The sequence below is a fragment of the Carcharhinus amblyrhynchos genome, chromosome 3 (genome assembly GCF_965287045.1).
Source record: "Carcharhinus amblyrhynchos chromosome 3, sCarAmb.v2.hapA, whole genome shotgun sequence".
Lineage (NCBI taxonomy): Eukaryota > Metazoa > Chordata > Chondrichthyes > Carcharhiniformes > Carcharhinidae > Carcharhinus > Carcharhinus amblyrhynchos.
In genome coordinates, this window is record NC_137326.1 from 100,515,318 (window position 1) to 100,538,092 (window position 22,775).

Below are 22,775 nucleotides of genomic sequence, written 5' to 3' on the forward strand. Positions count from 1 at the left end.
TGCACCAGCATTTCACTGAATTTGGTTCTGAGGAATCTGTGGCATAGCTGCCAGCACTTCCAAAAGCTTTGGGCAGAGGGTGGCAGTTCTGCTTCAGTATTCTCGCAAAAGGGGCTGCGGACTGCTTACCTCCCAGAAGGAAAATCGCCTGACTGTGACAGGTCCTAAAGAAGCATGCTCTGCAACCACAGCATATTGGAGTGTGGGCAGTACTTGCTGAGAATGGGACTTCTTGATGGGATGGAAGCCCTGCCCTTAAGATCAAACAGCCAACCTAATTGGCCGACAATTGTAAACAGTCTTATGAGTAGCCTTGCTGGGTCAGCAGGAAGGCGAGTGGGGGATCCAAGAACCCAGGGAGTGGGAGAGAGAGCTTTGTGGGGGGAGGGGCAATTACTGCTGAGCAAGAGTTGAGGGAGAAAGAGGGATGGCACCTTAGAATGGTTGCCCCTAATGCATACAGGACCCTCCCCATTCTACCCTCAAACAAGATGTCTTCCATCCTTCCTGCTGTTTTTCATCTTGGTCACAAAAACCACCCGTGCAACTTCAGCAACCGCATTAAGGCATGCGTAGTGTATTCTGCCAATCAATAGGCTTGCAAGCCAGACTAAATGATCTATATTTATTTAAATATAGTAGGCTGCCAATTTCTGCACTCAGGGCTGTGCGGGTGGGAATGTGGTGGGCTGGCCATCTGGCACGTTTGACATGGCTCCTAGTAGAAGCATGCCTGGTGGGGTTGTATAAAATCCAGCCCAAAGGGTTTGTACAGGGTTGCAGCACCATGAGTTCTGGTGGGTAAATATATTTAATGAGCACACCAGAAAGGTTTGCTGCAGGCTGTATTTGATCACATCTTTCTTGAATGAAAGAATATGAGAGAGTTACCCCACCATCGCCTGTGTAGCCTGATGAAAAAGGAGATTCCCCACAAGATACAGCAGGATGGGAGGATATTTGCTGCTTTTTCAACAAAATAAATGAATCAAACAAAAGGACAGCCCTTCAACGTTTAAAAAAATCTATATTGCAATTGTGAGTGCATGGTTTCTTTTACTGGTACTAACAAACATTTCATGTAAATTTACTTGACTTTGTCCTCTTTTGTAGTAACAGTAAGAATTTTAATACAATGCTTTTGTTTGAGGATAAAGTATCTGCGTTTTATCTCTTTTATACTGGCATGGGCAATAAGTTTTTTTATAAGGGGTACAGCAAATCTTGTGGTAGGGTGAGCAGGAAGTCACCTACTCTGCCATTACCAGATGGGCCAAAGGCCCTGGTGCCATATTTAAATGGGACCTGGACAGATGTTCACTCAATCCAGGCCAGGAGCTCCTCATTCTCCTCCAGAATCCTTGTGGCTGCAGCTTGTACTGGACAAACTAGCAGATGTGAGCATCCACACCCAGGGACAAATGTAGGCACCTTTAGAACATAAACATAACATAAGAACATAAGAAATAGGAGCAGGAGTAGGCCATCTAGCCCTTCGAGCCTGCCCCGCCATTCAATAAGATCATGGCTGATCTGTCGCGTCTCAGTTCCACATTCCCGCCCTCTCCCCATAACCCTTAATCCCCTCGCTTATCAAAAACCCATCAACTCGCGTCTTAAAAATATTTAGCGAGGCAGCCTCCACCACTTCAACGGGCAGAGAATTCCAGAGATTCACCACCCTTTGAGTGAAGAATTTCCTCCTCAACTCCGTTCTAAACCGCCCCCCCCTTTATCTTGAGGCTGTGCCCCCTAGTCCTACTGTCCTTTCTGAGCGGGAAGAGTCTCTCCACCTCTATCCTATCCATCCCATTCATCATCATATATGTCTCAATGAGATCTCCCCTCATTCTTCTAAACCCTAATGAGTGCAAGCCTAGTTTATTCAGCCTCTCCTCATAGCTCAACCCCCTCAGCTCCGGTATCAGCCTAGTAAACCTCCTCTGCACTCCCTCCAAGGCCAAAATATCCTTGCGTAAGTGCTGTGCATGCTCACTTCAACGCATTCACAGATCCATTAAGACATCAGTGATGCAGGCAACCCTACCTTGGTAATGATTCTTAGCCAGATGAGAAGGGCCCATTGCAGGTTGGCCAGGATGAGTAACAGCCTGTGTGCAGCAAGTGGCAGTAGGGCCTCAAGTAGGTCAAGATGTTGGCGAAAAACTGCACACAGTACTCCAGCTGCGGCCTCACCAATGCCCTATACAGCTGCAGCAAGACCTCCCTACTTTTATATTCAATCCCCCTCGCTATGAAGGCCAGCATCCCATTCGCCTTCCTGACCACCTGCTGCACCTGCAGGCTGGGTTTTTGCGACTCATGCATTGCCTTTCACAAGGAATACGGTCTGTGATACCGTGGTCAGGCCAATGCTCGCTGTTGCAGATGTCTGTGTTCGCCAACATCTTGACCTACTTGAGGCCCTACTGCCACTTGCTGCACACAGGCTGTTACTCATCCTGGCCAACTTGCAATGGGCCCTTCTCACCTGGCTAAGAATCATTACCAAGGTAGGGTTGCCTGCATCACTGATGCCTTAATGGATCTGTGAATGCGTTGAAGTGAGCATGCCTTTCACAGGTTTGCCTCACTAAGCCCTTCACGGCCTCTATCCGGGTATCACGTTCCCACTCCAACTCTTCCAGGACCAGATATGAACAAAGAAAATGACAGCACAGGAAGAGGCTCTCCAAGCCTGCACTGACCATACTGCCCAACTGAACTAAAACCCCCTTCTCTTCCGGAGACCATATCTCTCCATTCCCATTCTATTCATGTATTTGTCAAGACGCCCCTTAAGACTCACTGCGTCCACTACCTTCCCCAGCAGCATGTTCCAGGCACCTACCACCCTTTGGGTAAAAAAAACTTGCCTTTAAACCTTGTCCCTCATATCTTTGTCCCCTAGTAATTGACTCTTCCACTCTGGAAAAAAGCTTCTGACTATCCACTATGTCCGTGCCCTTCATCTTGTAGACTTCTCTCAGGTCACCCCTCAACCTCCACCATTCCAATGAGACCAAACCAAGTTTCTCCAACCTCTCCTCATAGCTAATGCCCTTCATACCAGGCAATATCCTGGTAAACTCTTTTCTGCATCCTCTCCAAAGCCTCCACATCCTTCTGGTAGTGTGACGACCAGAATTGAACACTATATTCCAATTGCGGCTTAACTAAGTTTCCAAAAAGCTGCAACATGATTTGCCAATTTTTAAATTCAGTGCCCTGGCCGATGAAGGCAAGCATGTCGTATGTCTTCTTGCCTACCTTCTCCACCTGCGTTGCCACTTTGTGACCTGTGTACCTATATACCCAGATCCCTCTGCCCATCCATACTCTTAAGGGTTCTGCCATTTACTATATATTTCCTATTTGTATTAGACCTTCAAAAATGCATTATCTTACATTTGTCTGGATTAAACTCCACTTGTCATCTCTCTGCCCAAGCCTCCAACCGATCTATATCTTGCTGTGATTGTTTCTCTTATTCCTACATGATTGCACTTGGAGATAATGTTCTTTCTTGATTGAGTGCTTTCTGCAAGAAATCCATTATAACCCTACTTTTTACTCATTCCAATCTAAATTAGCAATCATGCCCATGAATCACGTACTTAGGAAAGATCAGCTATCAGTCACAAGTCATTGCCTTGCCTGAATCTTGTTCTTTATTCAGTCCATTGTTCAGTCACATCCAGCATTTCACTTGGCTAATTGGATGTAAATAGCCTCAAACTATGACCTAAGGAAATAGCAACCACTGAAGCATGGAATCAGGCACTCGAGCCTTCTTGTATGGGTCAACATGGGGTAGAGGATATTAAAATAAGTTTAAGCATGACTCATTTCGAAGGAGACTGGCATTGCAATAAGATATTCTGCCAAGCTGTGCAGAATTTTGAAAATAACTTTCAGTAAAACCAATACTTGTTTCTGATTTTCAAGATGGAATCATTGACTATTGGGAATCTGAAATTAGAAGATATATAGCCAGAAAGGTGAGACATTTGTGAGCAATGTGGAATAGTTGGTCTGTAAATTTGAAGCTACCTTGCAGATCTCTAGGGAGACATAGATGCCAATGAAGAGCCTCAGATATAGTGTACTATACTTAAATAAGGCTATTACTCTTTGGTGTTTGATCACATTGCTGTTGAGTTTGAGTGGACTTCATTAATCCAATATCATATCTTCATCAAAAAGACGAACAGAAAACCTAATTCAGTCCCTTAACCATTGCTTAATCAACAGGCTAGTCTCTGGATCAAACCCAAGTATCTAGTTGGTTGGAATGCAACTTTATCAATTGATTGTTTGACAATTGGCAAACTAACATAATCAAGAAGGCTAATGGAATCCTGGCCTTTATATTAGAGGAGTGGAGTATAAGGATGTAAGCGGAATGCTACAAAATCCTAGTTAGGAAACTCATTTGGAGTTCTGTGAACAGATCTGGGCACCATACCTTTGGAAGGATGTACTGCCCTTGAAAGTAGCACAACACAGGTCTACAAGAATAATACCTGAACTTTAGGGGTTAAGTTATGAGATGAGGTGAGGCTATACGAATTAGGCCTGTTTTCTTTAGAAGGTTAAGGGATGATCTGATCAAAGTCTTCCAAGATTTTAATAGAAAAGGGCAGGGTTGATAAAAATAAACTTTCCACTGATTGGAGATTCTAGAACTGGAGGGCATAGTCCAAAAATGAGGGCCAGTCCATTCAGGAGAGATGTTAAGAAGCATTTCTACACACAAAGTATTGAAACTCTCTTCCACAAACACTAGTTGATCTGTGATCAGTTGCTAATTTTAAATCTGAGATCAATAAATTTTTGTTAAGCAGAGGTATTAAGGGATATAGGCCAAAGACAAGGATTTGGAGTTAGGCCACAGATCAATCACGATCTCATTGAATGTTGGCACAGGCTCAAGGGGCTGAATGGCCTATTCCTGTTCCTATATGATGCAGAATGCTGTTTCCTGCATGGCTTTTTGTGAAAGAAGGGTTAAAGGAATAAATTAATCCAAGGAAAGAAATTAATCTGGAGAAAAAATACTTCAACATTCCATTTTATTTTCTTATCTGGCAAAGAAAGCAACAAATGTAGCATTCACTTTACTGAAATATTTTTCCAGCTCATTTCATTACGTTAGTATATAAACTATTGAATTTAGTTTCTTTCCTGCTGCAAAATTGCAAACTCACATTTCGGGCATGTGACCGCAATCGATCCAGTGTTGGGTATGTTATTCAAATGCAATGAAAATCTTCCTCTAAGTCACAGAAATCTTAGAAGTAACTTCCACTATAGTTGCAATATTTTCAGTTCTCCACATTTGTGTTCCAGTAATGCTTGAGAGCAAGTATGGCTAGCTGTGTGCTATGGTTGATGGAACTGAAATTTATTTCAGTAAGACATTCAGAACCAGGAGACAGTCTTGGGTTGTTTAAAATGAAAGCCTAGAGTTTTAAAATAAACTGTAGTATCCAACTGAGACCACATAAAGGATGCTAAGTAGCTTTTTTTTTTCCATTTCCTGCTATATTACTTTCTTGTAAATACTTTCTTGTAAATACTTTCCTGCTATATTACTTTCTTGTACAGGCTTTTTCATAAGCCTGTATTTCGTGGATAATAAACTGGGTCAGGTACAATAATATTCCTGAGCTTCCCACTCATGATTAATGATGTATGTAAGCATGCCATAATGATTTGCCTGTCAGGAACTTGACCTAAATTAGGAAAATGCATAATTATGGAATTACAATCCCACATCCAAATACTAAAGGACAGTTGTAGTGCATCACTATGTCTGTCACCTGTTATAGGATTCTAAAACTGCTGAACACGACTAAGGAAGAAATTTGTCTTTTTATTGTAATAATTTAATCGCCATTATCATGCAATATTTTTATGATCGTTTAATAATTTTATAGAATATTTTATGGCATACATCTGACTTTTGTATTGTAAATCTAACTGCTATGCATTTCCTTTATTGCTCCTCCAGAAGTTAGAGGTTAAAGAAAATGTTAAAGAAAGTGAAAAGAAAGCACACAATCGTTCGTTTATCAGTAGCTTTTCCAAACACAAGGTATCATTTGCTCATTTTAATCTATTGGTACAATGTGTTAAAGCTGTTATTTAAAACTTAGAGCAATATATAACTGATTTGTACACAGCAGGCTGCTATAGTTTAATTATTTAAGCTTATCCAATACGTTGAATTTAGTAGCAGTGCAGCTTTTAATCAGTGCATTTAGCATGTTGCGCCTAATGTAATTTCCTTTGTTATTCCTAGAAAAATGGAAAATCCAGAGCAAAATTGTACGCTATAAGTGATGAAGATCAGCAGGAATCCACAGGGAAAGAAACTGGGCAGGTCTACAGGTAAGAAGCATTGTGATTCTCTCGTTCACTGTAAGTATTCCATAATTTAAAAACGTTCAATAAAACGTGGGAGTCTTTTAGTCAGTTGTTAACAATTCAGGACAAGTATGTCTCTATAAAAATGAAGGATAAAGGTGGCAAGACTCGGGAACCCTAGATGATGAGAGATTATAAACTTAGTGAAAAAGGAGGAGGAGGCATACATAAATTTCAGGAAATTGAAAACGGATAAGGCTCTTGAGGAATACAAAGATAGCAGGAGAGATTTTAAACAGGGGCTTGGGGCAAAAAAGGCCCATAAAATGCCCTTGGCAGGCAGGATTAAGGAGGATCCCAAGGCTTTTTGTGTATATGAGGAAGAGGGTAGCTAAGGAAATGGTGGGTCCACTCAAGGACATTGAGGGAATTTGTACGCGGAGCCAGATGAGATAGGTGAGGTCCCTTACAAGTACATTGCATCAATATTCACAAAGGAGAAGGATGTGGTGGATAGTGAGTGTAGAAAGTAGAATGTTGATATTCTAGGGCATGTTGAAATAAAAAAGGAGGGGATATTAGAGGTTTTGAAAAACAATAAGGTGGACAAGTCCCCAGGGTCTTTCCTAGAATACTGAGAGAGACAAGGGAAGAAATTGCTAAGGCCTTGGTCAAAACCCTTGTGTCCTCTTTAGCCATAGACAAGGTACCAGAGGAATGGAGAGTAGCTAACGTTGATCTTCTGTTTAAGAAGGGCAGAAGTAACAATCCTGGAAAATACAGGCCTGTGAGCCTTACATCACTGATGAGAAAATTATTGGAGAAGATTCTTAGGGACAGGATATACTCACATCTGGAAGAGTATAGGCTCATTAGTGATAGGCAGCATGGTTTTGTGAAGGGGAGGTTCTCTCAAACTTGATTGAATTCTTTGAGGAAGTAACAAAACAATTGACTAGGGCAGGACATTGGATATTGTATACATGGACTTTAGTAAAACCTTTGATAAAGTTCCTCTTGGCAGGCTGATACAGAAGGTGAAGTCATATGGGATCCAAGGTGAGCTGGAAAGATGCATACAAAACTGCTTTGGGCATAGAAAGCAGAGAGTAGCAGTGGGACAGTACTTTTCTAACTGGAGATCTATGACAAGCAGTGTTCCACAAGGATCAGTGCTCGAGCCTGTGTTGTTCGTAATATATATAAATGATATGGAGGAAAATGTAGGTGGTCTGATTAGTAAATTTGCAGATGATCCAAAAATCAGAGGAATGGTGGATAGTGAGGAGGATTGTCAGAGGTACAGTGGGATATAAATCGACTGGAGACCTGGGGCCAAAAGATGGCAGATAGAATTTAACCTGGACAAATGTGAAGTAATGCGATTTGGAAGATCTACTGCAGAAGAAAATGGTAGATAAGCAAATGGTGGAGCCCTGGGAAATATTAGCATACAGAGGGATCTAGGTGTGCAGATCCACAGCTCCCTGAAGGTGGCAACTCAGTTGGATAAGGTGGTCAAGAAGGCATATGGCATGTTGGCTTTCATTGGTTGAGGCATTGAGTATAGGAAGTGGAAAATTTGAGACTTTGGTTAGGCTGCATTTGGAATATTGTGTACAATTCTGGTCACCACACTACTGGAAAGATGTTGATGCATTGGAAAGGTGCAGAAGAGATTTATCAGGATGTTGCCTGGTTTGGAGGATATGGACTATGAAGAAAAGTTGAACAAACTTGGATTGTTTTCATTGAAGCATCAGAGGATGAGGGGAGATCTGATAGAGGTTTACAAGATTATGACAGGCTTGGATAGAGTGGATGGTCAGAATCTTATTTCCAAGATCTAAAGGTCAATTACTTAGGGGCATAAGTTGAACGTGAGAGGGAGAAAGTTTGAAAGAGATGTAAGGGGTAAGATTTTCACACAGAGGATGGTGAATGCCGGAAACAAAGTGCTGGAGGAGATGGTGGATGCAGATTCTATAACAACGTTCAAGAGGCATCTGGATAGATACGTGAATAGGCAGGGAATAGAGGCAAATGGTCTACATAGGGGCAAGAAAATATTAGATTAGAGAGACATCTGTGTCGGCACGTAAGAGTATAAAAAATAGGAGCAGGAGTATGCCATCTAGCCCTTCGAGCCTGCCCTGCCATTCAATAACATCATGGCTGATCCAAAGTGGCTCAGTTCCACTTTCTCGCTTTCTCCCCATAACCCTTAATCCCCTTGCCTACCAAAAACCTATCTACCCGCGTCTTAAATATATTTAGCAAGGTAGCCTCAACCACTTCAATGGGCAGAGAATTCCAGAGATTCACCACCCTTTGAGTGAAGAAGTTCCTCCTCAACTCCGTTCTAAACTATCCCCCCCCCCCCATCTTGAGGCTGTGCCCTCTAGTCCTGCTGTCCTTTCTGAGCAGGAAGAACCTCTCCACCTCTACCCTATCCATCCCTTTCATCATCTTGTACATCTCAATGAGATCTCCCCTCATCCTTCTAAACTCTAACGAGTACAAGCCCAGTTTATTCAGCCTCTCCCTATAGCTTAACCCCCTCAATTCCGGTATCAGCCTAGTGAACCTCCTCTGCACTCCCTCCAAGGCCAAAATATCCTTGCGCAAGTACGGTGACCAAAACTGCACACAGTACTCCAGCTGCGACCTCACCAGTGCCCTGTACAGTTGCAGCAAGACCTTCCTACTTTTATATTCAATCCCCCTCGCTATGAAGGCCAGCATCCCATTTGCCTTCCTGACCACCTGCTGCACCTGCAGGCTGGGTTTTTGCGACTCATGCACAAAGACCCCCAGGTCCCTCTGCACTGTAGCATGCTGCAGCTTTTCGCCATGTAAGTAGTAGTCCTTCCTACTATTATTCCTACCTGATGTACAGCTATAATACCTTCCAGCCCTGAGGGATCTTAGATGCGAAACATGATCAGATTGCTTCATCATAAATGGCGCCAAGTCCGAGTACTTTCAGCTTTCTTCTTTTTCAATTTTAAAATTAGGAAGAATCTGATCCCACCCATAACTTTTTAAAATGGAAACAGTAGAAGTCATTTTTACATGAAGTGTTTTTAATGTGGTCTCCAGAGATTTGGCTACAGCAGTCTTACAAAGGATCACTTTAAAGAACAACGTTTAATTGAGTTGTAAATGGAATTATTCAGCTCACTAATTGACCTTTCTTCCAGACCAGTGTTGGATAGGTTGCTGGAGTTAAACTACTTTTCCTATCATCAGTAAGTTTTCTTTGTGTTTTTACATAGAATGGGCCACCGCAGGAAAACAATGAAACTCTACCGCGGCCTTTCTGATCTGGTTATATACACCAACTCTGTGACTTCTCAGGATCTTCTAGGGAAAGGTAAGCAACATTTGTGAGGCTCTCATGACCAAAAAAAGAGTTGAATTTCTAAGACCCAATTTTTAGGCAAAAAATTAGGTGGGGGGATGAGGTTGACAATTACATAGGTAATGTTTTCAACAGGCTTACTTTCAATTAAGAGATAAAAGGGAAGCCATCGCTAAGAAGTATGGAAACACCAATCAGCCCACTTATTGTTTGGGTGCATGTCTGAATTGTCTTAAATGGTGGAACCAATCTTTGGTTCCAAGCAAGGTACCAGGGCTTAATCACCAATGAACTTTGAACTGGGCATGGAGCTCCCAGTCTTTCAGGTAGCATGGCACTCAGTTCCAGATTGATCCGTTTTTACTGCACACATTAGATGTTAGGTGACCAAATGATCTGTCAACATGGTGCTTCCACCAAAATCCCATAGAGGTACTGAACTTAAGCCCAGTCTGCGACAAGGTTTCATCAGGTTATGCTCCCTATCAGAGAGTGTCCGTCAACCCCCACAGCCTGGGAGAGAAAGTGAAAAAAAGCAAAAGACCATGCCATTGGAAAATGTCACATAATTACTGTTTTAATTAATTGAGGTACATGCAAAAAATAAGGAGTTTATCTCCAAAAGTTGGGGGTTGATGTATACGTGAGGTATGTGAAAAATTAAGGATTTTTGGACAAAGGTTGAGAGTTGACATTTCCACACAATCAGCTGCCAATCAAATATTTATGGTATGCATTCTTACTATGAAAGATGCACATGAAATAGTTGTAAAACCCTATTAAAGAAACTAAAATTCTGTTGGAATGTTTTAAAATCTGGATTGAGCTTTGAACAAAAAACTACAAATAAGCTTGCTACTAATTAAAATGACCCGCTAACACCATAGGTAAAACATTTGCTGCACAATCTGATCGTCAATCATATATTCACTGCAACAGCTTGTGATGTGAATTTAAGGTTGTGATGAATTCAAGGTTGATTTGCAGCACTAAACATTTGTGACAATCATTTTTTTCAATCATTCATGGGATGTAAGCATTCATTGATGACTGCCATATTTAGTACCCATCTCTAATTGCCTTTGAGAAAATGGTGCTGAGCTGCCAGTTTGAATGCTGGGTAGGCCCATCCACAGTGTTGATAGAACAATAATTTCAGGGTTTTGACCCAACTACAATGAAGCAATGCTGATATAGTTCCAGGTCAAGGATGGCATGTGATCATGTCAACTCTTTGACCACTTGTACCCTCCATCATCTGATTTCTCACTTTTTCAAAAACATTTTGAGTGAAATCTTCCAGTTCTTCATGCTGACAGGGTCTTCTGGCCCTGCTGATGGCATTTCCCTGCCGTGGGTTTCCCAGTGGCATTGGAAGGATTGAATGGCAAATCCCCTTAACAGAAGATCTCGCTACAGCCAATGGCAGGCTGCTGAATAACTTGGGGGGGGGGGAGTGGGGTGGTGGGGTTGTGGGCGGGGTGGTGGGGTTGTGGGCGGGGTGGTGGGATTGTGGGTGGGGTGGTGGGGTTGTGGGGTGCTGAGAACCAAGAAACAAAGAGGGGGGTACGTTTTTTCTGTCAAACGCTTTTCTGCCAATGCTTTTCCTGTCACTCCCCTTTCCTCAAAGTAATGATTCATTGTAGTGCTAATGCATTGAGTTACTCTCCAGCACTTATGCAAGTGGCTGTTGTTTAAGTATGAACCTAATCAGTGGCAGCCCTTATCTCATACTGAGATTGCACTCATATCGAGACTCTCTTTGCTTTTAAATTTGGTAAAGTACACAAAGATGAGATTGTCATGGTTGCTGATGCCTTCGTTTTATGTAAGGTTCTGTCCCCAGTTAACATTCTAAATATGCTCAAACAGGTCCTGCAGGGAAAGTTTTGTCTTTAAGTGAGACTCAAGCCAACCAACTTTTAAATCAAAAACCGGAATACTTCATCCGTTTCAATCAAAAGCAACTCACCCGCATCTACCCATCTGCCTATAGAATAGATTCGAGCAATTTTAACCCACAAGAATACTGGAATGTTGGCTGTCAGATGGGTAAGTATGTTAATGATTTTAAAATCGAATCTCTTCCAAGAGCAAACATAATACAATTAAGTTTGTTTTCTCCTTCAATTTGATCATATCACATACTATGCAAATACAATTTCAAGGTGCAGTCCCTCCAAGAAATCTGGACCTGCCCGACTTATGACTTGTTTTTGTAAATGTTTGACAACCTTCGATTAATATTTACTATTTGAATAAATACCAGTTATCAAAGTTTGAAGTCTTTGCTCCTTAGATTCTCATCTATCGTGTCTCTCTTGTTTCTGGAGCAATCTGCCTCTCATTTTAATCCATGTTTATCTGAAAGAGCATGATTTTGCCAAATTGAGTAACCACATTGGTGATGTAATAGTTTACTTATTGTTCAGATATCTAAAAATGATGTTTAATTAACAATAGATGGCTAAATCCTATTTTCAGATTCCTATCTTAAAATTGTTTTATGTTTAAGTGCTTATAAGCAAAATTTCAGCTGTCACTGTAATTATTCTATGGCACAAAATCATCTCTGTAAATGTTGTGGGACAAATATGAATTGAAAGTAATTAGTACCATTCAATCACCCATGAGAGTCAAGGCCAAGACACTAGGTTACAAGAGGAGAATAGTGTTGAGGTTGACTGGGGAGAGAAGTGTCTGTGCCTGTTATGACGGTCTACTCGGTTTCCCCACAGACTTCAGGATTTAACAGGCTCTCTTATGCTTATTTAAGGAGTGTTTAACACTTGGAAAAGTTTTTATGATGAAAGAATGCATTGCAAAGTGGTTCACAGGTTGGTGTAGTTAGTCTTGATGGCTAAAAATGAGCTACCAAAGCTACAGAATGGAACTGCTATGCAGATGATAAGCATTGGTTGGCCAGGCAAGCACACTGGATCAGCAGGTAAGTGGAAAGGCACTTGCTGCCTAATCCAGAAGCTTTTCACCTCAGTCTAGCTGGCATGATCTCTGAGACCAATGTTCAATTTCATATGGGAGTGAATATAAAATGTAGTGCACAATCTCCTTGTAATGTTTAAGGTGCCAAGCTGCCTCTTGGAGTAGTTTGGCTGCCAATTGCCACCCCACCTCATCCTGCTTGCGTTGAAATAGATTGAAAATCAGCACATTAGGTTCAGAGTTCAGACTTCTTTTAGTTTAACTTCTCATCAAACCCACATTTGGCCTTTTTTGATGCAAAATTTTCCTCACTGTGTATGAGATAATTTGAATGTTTTATTAAAAATCAATGTCTTGCATTTAAAGTCTAAAGTCATCGATGGACATTCATGAGCAGAACAGACCAACTGGGGAGAATGGTAAAAATTGGCACCAGTTTGCCTAAGCTATGGTGAAGCCAAATATTTACTTTTAAAGTGACCAAAACTGATAGCATGCTCATCATTATGTCAGAGGAAATACTGGCAAAGACCTCTCCAACTCTGTTTCAAAAATGCAACATTAAAGGAAAAGGAAGAATAATAATATTTAAGGAGCCATCATGTGATATTCCAATGCAATTGAAAATAAATTGGGGATTTACTATCAGTATTACCTATAAGCATCACTGACGCAAGCATCACAGATGCAAGGGTTCAAAATTTTGAGTAGAAACATGATGGACGTATTGGGCAAGATTTTCAGGCCCCATTCGCCGGCAGAATTTTCTGGAGTTGCTCATCCATTATGGTGGGGCCTGAAAATCATCGCCATTGAAATGAATGTATTGATTTATTTCCTGTGCTGCTGCTCCCTGACAAACTCTATTAGAAGCTGCTGATGGAACAAGTTTAAAGGGAAGGAATTAACTGCATCAGGGTGTACACTGGTAATTCCAACATACCTAATGTTATAGAAAAGAAAAAGGGTAAAATAAGTTGCTTTCCTGGAACTGATAAATTATCCTAATTATTGCAGCATATGCATTACAGATGTCCTCTGACCCAAAATGAAATTTAAATATTTTGGTCCCTTCACCTCCTATTTTAGAAAAAAATTTTTTTAATGTTGGGTAGATTGAGCAAACTGTTCCTTTCAGATTTTTACGATTGAGACGTTTCAGAATTGTTGAAATGAAATGTTAGTTCAGAACCAAATAAAAGCATTAATTTTTAACATTAACAGTTGACTTGCCTTGCTACAGCTTAATCTGTACAACTATTCTGTAGGCCATTTCATTCTTAGAAAGTAGCTATTGAAGTATTAGAGAGGGAAATGTTCTGTTTGTGATTCTGGCATTCCGTTTGTATTCACAGTGGCATTGAATTACCAGTCTGATGGTCGAATGATGCAGCTAAACAGGGCGCTATTTACGCTGAATGGAAATTGTGGGTATGTCCTGAAACCTCAGTCGATGTGTCAAGGTATTCTGCCATTTAAATTTTCAGCTATTTCTCATCTTTTTAAAGAATAAAGGACAGTTGGTAGAAGATTCCATTGATCTCTAATCTTGAAGAAAATGACCTCAAGTGTAGATTTTTTTTTGTACCTCTTCGTAGCTTAGTAATAGAATTTTGTCAACCTTTTTAATATTGCACCTCCTATTTAGGCTTGGTATCAATTTGTGTTAGATTATATTTATATGAAATGTATTGGAATATTTTTCGATGTTAAATTCAATTTGTAAATATATTACTTCCTGGGACTACTGAAATTAAGTGTTACTGTGCGAATGTTGGGTAAACTAGGTAGATGCAAAAATGACCACCTTTGAATGGGGAGTTGTTGTAACCACAAAATGGCATTAAAAATACGTTTTAATATTTTATTTTACAACATAATAACTTTTGATGAATAAAGGCAGGTTTACAAAACAGACATGTATACCTTTCCTGAAGGATACATTTTTTTTTAAAGGGATACAGGTACAGAGTCTGAGAACCCACAAAATAGTAGTTAATTTATGGTATATACAGTTTGTACAATCTGATTGCACTGGTGATCAGTTTTTTGCAATTTAAAAAATGAACTGTCTCATTTCCCCCTGCAGGAGTTGTTACCAGAATCTTTTTTAAAAAGGGCCAGTTAACATCTGCACTTGAAGAGCTATCAGCTCATGTTTGAAAGAATCTGAACCAATTGGATCTATCTGAAAACTTCTTGGCTGTTAATAAGATTCCTGCCATGACTACTTTTCTGTTCCAATACTTTCTAAACATAAGCATCTGCAGCACTTGCATTTATCAGTCGAGGTATAGATTACAAAAGCAGAGAAATCATGTTGGAGTTGTATAGAACTCTGATGAGGCCACAGCTAGTGTACTGTGTGCAGTTCTAGTTGCCTCATCTTCGGAAAGATGTGATTGCACTGGAGGGGATGCAGAGGAGATTCACCCGGATGCTGCCTGGGGTGGAACATTTATGTTAAGGAGAGGTTGAACAGGTTTGAGTTGTTTTCAATGGAGCAGAGAAGACTGAGAGGCAACCTGATCGAGATTATGAGGGTATTAGACAGAGTGAATAAGGAGCAGCTGTTCCCTCATTGAAGGGCAGGAGGTTTTGGGGAATGTGAGGAAGGTGATGACGGTCTGGATTGCACTGCCTGAGAGGGTAGTAGGGACGAGTTGCCTCATATCCTTTTAAAAAGATGTTGAGCACTTGGCACATCATAACTTTCAAGGCTGTGGGCCAAGTGCTGGTAAATGAGATTAGGTGGTAGGTCAAGTGTTTCTCGTGTGGATGTAGATTTGATGGGCTGAAGGGCCCCTTCTGCACTATATGATTCAATACGGTTTAGGACTAATTGAATTAAAATAAGCAATGGAATTGATTTTAACCTTCCATTAGGAATTATGTCAAACGAGTGTCTGGCTTATCTGAGAATGGCAGCTGAAAAGCTGAACCAATTTTAATGGCCTGGCTTCATTAATGTGTCACTGGCTTTCTGACAGAAACTATCAGGAGTGGACAAGAAGTTCCTGCCTGATCATTAAAACTGAATGGCAAGCAGCACTGCTGAAGACCAGAGCCTAAAAGTATCAAAAAACATAGATCAGAGTTCTTGAAGTAGGAAATGAATGGTCTTAGTGATGGGAAGATTTCGGGTTCAGAAGTGGAGCCGAAGTCAAGATAGAAGACAGGTTGTGAACCGTCTGATTCAACAGGAGACAGTTACTAGGGAGATGCGTAGATTCAGTTGCACAGATTGTGGTGAGGGCCAAATACAGTGATTTCTGCCCAATCTGTATGAGGACTGTGCCAGCTTTAGCTGCAATATAATATTGCGGTCGTTGGAGTTTAGAAGGATGAGGGGGGATCTTATAGAGACGTATAAGATGATGAAGGGGATGGATAGGGTAGAGGTTGAGAGGTTCTTCCCACTCAGAAAGGACAGCAGGACAAGAGGGCACAGCCTCAAGATAAGGGGGGGGGGGGGGCAGTTTAGAACGGAGTTGAGGAGGAACTTTTTCACTCAAAGGGTGGTGAATCTCTGGAATTCTCTCCCCGTTGAAGTGGTGGAGGCTACATCGCTAAATATATTTAAGACGCGGGTAGATAGGTTTTTGGTAGGCAAGGGGATTAAGGGTTATGGGGAGAAAGCAGGAAAGTGGAACTGAGCCACTTCAGATCAGCCATGATCTTATTGAATGGCGGGGCAGGCTCGAAGGGCTAGATGGTCTACTCCTGCTCCTATTTCTTATGTTCTTATGTTCAGTCAGCCTGAGTGGAGAGCAGCAGTTAAGTCTTCCACTCCTCTCTAATTCCCCTCCTCTTTCAGTTTTAGTGGGAGTTTGTTTGGTGGGAATTAAGATTCCCCAAAGCTTTTCAGATTTCAGTTTAGGAGTTAAAGCAAACAACATTTTAATATAATTTTATGTAATTCCATTTTAAACAACACAACATCTAGCTAATGTTTTGCGCAGATACAGATGCATAATAGCTGATGAAAGCTTAATACACAATAATTTCTGGATGGTTGTCTCTCATTTTTGCCAAGTCCATTTTATGTAGCAAAGCAGATGATGTGCAAGCATCTCATTGAAGTTTAATAATTGTAGCAGATGCATTTTGAGTTGTGCCAAGTGGAAGCAACATACGACTAAATTAGTTTGACCTGCATACCAATATTGACAAGCTGTTGTGTTAAGTTTAAGTCTGTTTCTCTTAAAGAAATCATAGCTGATCAATTAAATCCTGTGGCTGTTCTTTAAATAGTATTAAATTGCTGTTTTAGATGTTTTTAATCCATTCTCCGAAGATCCTCTGCATGGCCATCCAAAAAAGCAGCTAACTCTGAAAATAATCAGTGGGCAGCAGTTGCCAAAGCCACCTCATTCCATGTTTGGGGACAGAGGAGAGGTAATGTAGTTTCACTGGGTTGCTGAGATAGATTTTAATCATTGAAGTACAATTCATGCTTTTACAACCCCTACTTTGATTCATCTTTCCAAAAAAAGTTCTCATTTAAGGTGAATTACCAACATAGCTCCAATTACGGTGATAGTGGTATTCTTATCCAACACAAATGTTTTATTTATTCATTCAAGGATGTGAGTATTACTGGCTAGGTCAGCATTTATTGCCTATTCCTAATTGCCCTCGAGAAGATGATGGTAAACTGTCTTCTTGAACTGCCGCAGTGTGTATGGTGCAGGTACATCCACAGTGCTGTTAGAGAAGGAGTTCTGGGATTTTGATCCAGTGACGGTGAAGGGGGTTAGTGTGTTCCAGAATGGAATTATTCCAGTGGCTACTTTTCAGTTTCCACAAAAAGATTTGGCCTTGGTACTGAAACCAAATTGAAATGTAAAGATATAGAACTATCATTTCTCTTCACTGAAACAGCATTCAATGTACAGAAATTAGCCGTTCTGCCCAATGGTCCATATCCGCAAATCTCATCAACCCCTCTTTGTCTCACTCAATCAGCACACTCTTCTGTTCTTCTCTTCTTATAGAGGAGAGGTAATGTAGTTTCACTGGGTTGCTGAGATGGCAACATTGATCCACTTCACTTGATTGAAATCTTGTACAAACAAATCACGTGTTTATTGCACGATAACCAGAAATACTAATTCTTCACACTTAGTACACTAAGGACTGGAAGGTGTTCTAAAGTTTTGTTAGTCGCAAGTAGGTTTACATTAGCACTGCAATGAAGTTACCGTGAAAATCCCTTGGTCGCGTCACAGATCTCTGATACAAGGTAGAACAAACAGGTAAAAAATGAACATTTGTGAAAAATAGCTACACTGGCAATATAAATTATAAATGTAAAATAAAAATAGTAACCATTTGAACTGTTGATACTTTACTTATTGTTTGCTAAAATTAATGGAGGGAATATAGCCCCTGGTTCCAACAGTTATGTTTCTTGTGACATGTACAAATGGTCACTACTGCACTGCATCTATTGCTGTAATATAATATGTAATTTCTTCTCTTTATTATTTTGTTTCTTTAAAATGAGTAAGTAAATCAGTTGACTCTTAATAAAATATTCACATGTTTATGCTTTTTACTTACTTGATCTCCAACAGATAATTGATCCCTTTGTTGAAGTGGAAATCATTGGTTTACCAATTGATTGCTGTAAGGAACAAACCAGAGTGGTGGATGATAATGGTGAGATCTTGGGGCTTACGTGCTTTGTACCTATGTTCTTAAGTGGTGCTGTTTTATAAATGAAGAAACAGAGGTGTGGTCAGCACCTTTGGCTCAAGTCTGCATTGTTCATTTAGCCACAAATGTTTGTCCTACCATCTGTTTAAATTCACAGGATAAGAACAGAGTTTGTGTATAATAAAATTGTGGACGTATCCTTTTACAAAAGCATTTCCTATTTGCAATAAAGATCATCATCTCGGGTCTACCACTCTTTACTATTACACTTGCATGCCAACTCGCCCACATCCACTGTGGGCAGAGCTCTGAAGTTTATTTTGTTTCATCTAAACTTGTTTCATCTACCCTGGCTTCTAAGTGTCTTTGCAGACTTTACTATTTAAAAATGAGCACTGTCATTAACAAAAATCCACTGAATACATTTAAATTATTACAAGTACTCAATTCCAAATAAAAACTAACATTTCCTTTGAGTATTTGATCCCGTATGAAAGCTAATATTTGTCTTGATAGCCTCACATCAAAACTGTATAACCACGTGAGGCTATCAATGGAGCTGTGAACTTCCAGAGCTCCCCACCTCACTGTAAAATGATAGGATGTGGAATGCAGCGCAAATCTTATAAAGGTAACCCTTGGGCTTATGTCAATAGACAGCTAATGAATCTTTAAACAACCACAGGCTTTTTTTTTAAATTCACAGGGTTTAGGAATTTAAATGATTTGATAGCTTGATAGTTTTGCTGCGTTTATCTACTTTATATGCACAGCCCTGTCTACTCTCAAACCCAAGGGGCACATGACATCTAACAAAAGGAACCTCACTTTTCTCAAAGGCATAACTGCACCCTTGAAAGAATACTGTACCTCTTCTAATAACTTTGACAACTTTAGCCTTTATCCTCATATGTCTAAAACCCACAAGTCATGTTTTTGGCATCTCAGTTATGAAAATTTACATGTGCAGCCACTCCATGAACTGTGGATGTATGAACTACAACCTGTCCCCATTTATCTTCCCCGCGACACACACACACACACCACCCCCCCCCCCCTCCACTCCAGTGAAAATGTTTTCTGAATCTGGAAGAAATTGAGAGATAGCATAGGAATTTGTAGCAATTGGTAAAAGGATTAGGGCCCTGGAATATTACAGTTCTATTGAAGTGTAGTTGCCATTTGAGATGTACAACTCAATATAACTGATTTCAGTCAAACTGCCAGCAATTGTAAGCAAATAGTCACTTGGCAGCATAGTATTGAGGATTGCTGACAAAGGAGACATGCTTCTTGCATGTAAATTGTTATTGAGATTTGGTACTCTTGCAAATCTGTCCTGATGAGTGCAAGGCAAAAAGCTTTGATAGCATGTCTCTTTTCAGCAATACTCAAATTGTAAGTGACTTGATAAATCTACTTTTGTTTGAAAGAAACTTAACCAATTAAGGCAAAACATGATGTTTTGAATCATAAAATTTAGAAAGATTATTGATGAAAATGTACACTTAGCAACTTGAGCCAATGACTTTTTTAGCTTCAGCTGATTGCACATTCTGTTGAAGTGTAAGCCACAGGATTCACATTCTGAAGCTGCTGGTCTGATCTGGAAACCATTTGTCAAGATTGTAAATTAGTTTGAACTATTCGATGGCTAGCAACAAAAGTTTATAGAACCCCTCGATGATCATAACATGTTAGAGTCAGACCATCATTGATTTAATGATTGGTTAGGTAAATTTCACTTGCATCTTCCCTCTTGAGACCGTCTATCTTCTTGAATTTCATTTTTATTTACTCTTTCATGGGATATGGGTATCGCAGGCAAGGCCAGCATTTGTTGATGGTCTGTAATTGTTCTCGAAATGGGTGGCATGCTTGGCCATTTTGGAGAGCAGTTAACAGTCAACCACATTACTGTGATCTGGATATGCATGTTGGCTAGTCCAAGTAAAGACAGCAGATTTTCTTACCTAAAGGATATTGGTGAACTATTACTGAGATAATAGTAGTTTTAACTCCAGATTTTATTAACTGAATTTAAATTCCACCAACTGCTGTGGTAGGTTTTGACCCATGTTACCTAGAGTATTAGTCTGAGCCTCCGGATTACTAGCCCAGTGACATTAGCACTATGCCATCATTTTCCCCTATCTCAATTAGGATCTCTAACAGGAATTGTTTGTCTCTCTTCCCACACCTACTGGTGCATAAGGCAGACTTTCATCTGATTCCATAGCAAGTTTTACCTGGGACAAGTCATTAGCCTGTTGCCAGACTTGTACTTTGGGGAACATAACTCTACACAAAGTATGGCTGTCCAGGAGACTCTCCCGCTCTTACTGTCTGCCATTGGTGCATTGGAAGAATTTTGCAGGTTGATACTCAACTTGTAGACTGCATTATGAATGTGTCTTCTTTCGTAAGAAATCTCACAACACCAGGTTAAAGTCCAACAAGTTTATTTGATAGTGAACCCACAAGCTTTCGGAAGCGCTGTTCCTTTGTCAAGTGTGTGGAACTACTACTACTATCAAATAAACTTGTTGGACTTTAACCTGGTATTGTGAGACTTCTTATTGTGTTTACCCCAATCCAACACTGGCATCTCCACATCATGCATCTTCCGAAGCCAGAGCTTTGGGCTCAGAGATCCAATACGCCACAAGACCAGCTTGTAACAGGAATACAATGGGATTAATTCTCGCTGCTTATTAATCAACTGTTCCTGAATGAAGCTAGACTCTTGAAGACTATAGCATACTGGCTCACTAACCTAATCAGGATTGTTTGCACAATTCCAGCTAAAACTACACTTTTGGAGAGAAAAATTTACAACTTATACAGTGATTATACATTAATATGTAAATAAAAACCCAGTCTTTGTAATATCATTATCAATTTCACTGATTTTAACTCTATGAAGATGCATTCATTTTACCAGTGACCTGTTTCATGACCAGTCACTACTGCATTGGTTCCCAACCAGCATGTTGTGAAGACCCCTCCAAGTGTGTTGCAAGAATTGACTCAAAATTCATATAACTGAACTGAAACTAATTTTCATCTTGAGCTCTGTGGTTGGCATCTCCAAGACCCAATGAATCTTGGGCCTCTCATGCATGCACCAGCTGGGAAAGAGCCGCAGGTGCACAGTTTAGATTTTTTATGTTGATCAGACCCATGCGCATGACCAATGGGACTTGATGCTGAAGGCAAAGGTCCCATGCGCCTGCACAAAAATCAAAAATTCAAAAGGAGCATAAAAACACTGGAAGAGATGAGAGAGACAGAGACAAGAAGAGATTAAAAATACAGGCAACAGGACAGAGACAAACTTAGTTTATAAACTAAGTTCCTAATCAGGGAAGAAGGAAGAGAAAATAGGAGTTGCACCTTAATTTTCTTAGCATACAGAGGTGTGTCATGACGTATGAAAAGGTTAAGAACCACTGCACTACTCAATACGGAACTTTTATTCATACATATTAATACAAGATACAAAATGGTTTCTTCAGCCACATGGTAGTGTTAAAATGACTTCCTTGACCTTGTGAGTTACTGCCCTGAATATAATATGCACATGCTCCAGGTCAGATAAAATGTAACCCAAATTTATTCTCACATAGCATTGTGAAGGTATTACCATTTGCCACCACTAACACTAGAAGGTTCCAGAATTAGTCAAGATGGGGAGGATGCTCTGCTCACGAGCATGGAGGCAGCCATAGCTTGTATTCTGAATTCGGAAGGCTTCCAGTTATCATTGCGCTGGGACGGAGTTCTGACAATCTGGTTGAATGCAGGCTTGTCAGTTCGAGGAAACAGTAGGACTCTGGTATCTCAAAATAGCAATGGGGAGTATTCCTGGGTTATACATGCACTGGAGGGAGGAGGTCTTCTGGAGAAGAGGTGAAAGATACATAGGGAAAAGCTTTGGAACCTGAGAGTCCCATCACTTCCTGAGCATTTGATCCTGTGGATTCAATTGTGTTGCAGTTATGGCAATGGATTTGTAACTCAGCAAATGACAGTTCAAATCCCACTATGATAAACAATTGACCAAATTTGGTAATTTGTGGGCAAGTAAAGGAATTTTTAAAAGAGCATGATGGGTTGCTAAGTTATTGTAACCCAGCTGATTCATTAATATTCTTCAGTCCATATCCAGTCCAGCTAGCATGGGATTCTGGCTCCACGCTATATGTTGATTAACAATACCTTCTTGTGTATGTGCAAACGCTTTCTTTCCCTTGTATGAGTCAATTCATCTGCCACATTTACATTCATTGCTTTATACAGTCAACTTTTGATTAATTTGCATACTGTTGGATAGCTCTATATAAAGTTTGTTAGTTTTTACACATCACACACAATATGTAATATTGCACTCCATATTTCAATTTTCACCACATGATGAATGGTACCAGCATCT

At 40.3% G+C, this 22,775-nt stretch overlaps 1 protein-coding gene across 1 annotated transcript in view; it reads left to right on the forward strand.

The window, feature by feature from the left end:
• The window catches only part of plch1 (phospholipase C, eta 1), a 75,477-nt gene that overhangs the window by 42,064 nt on the left and 10,638 nt on the right, over positions 1-22,775 (forward strand). The window contains exons 12-18 of the mRNA XM_080185602.1: positions 6,017-6,100; positions 6,308-6,396; positions 9,651-9,748; positions 11,609-11,788; positions 14,035-14,142; positions 16,953-17,077; positions 18,259-18,343. Coding sequence (XP_080041728.1) covers positions 6,017-6,100; positions 6,308-6,396; positions 9,651-9,748; positions 11,609-11,788; positions 14,035-14,142; positions 16,953-17,077; positions 18,259-18,343 — 769 coding nt within the window. The remainder of the gene's footprint in view (positions 1-6,016; positions 6,101-6,307; positions 6,397-9,650; positions 9,749-11,608; positions 11,789-14,034; positions 14,143-16,952; positions 17,078-18,258; positions 18,344-22,775) is intronic.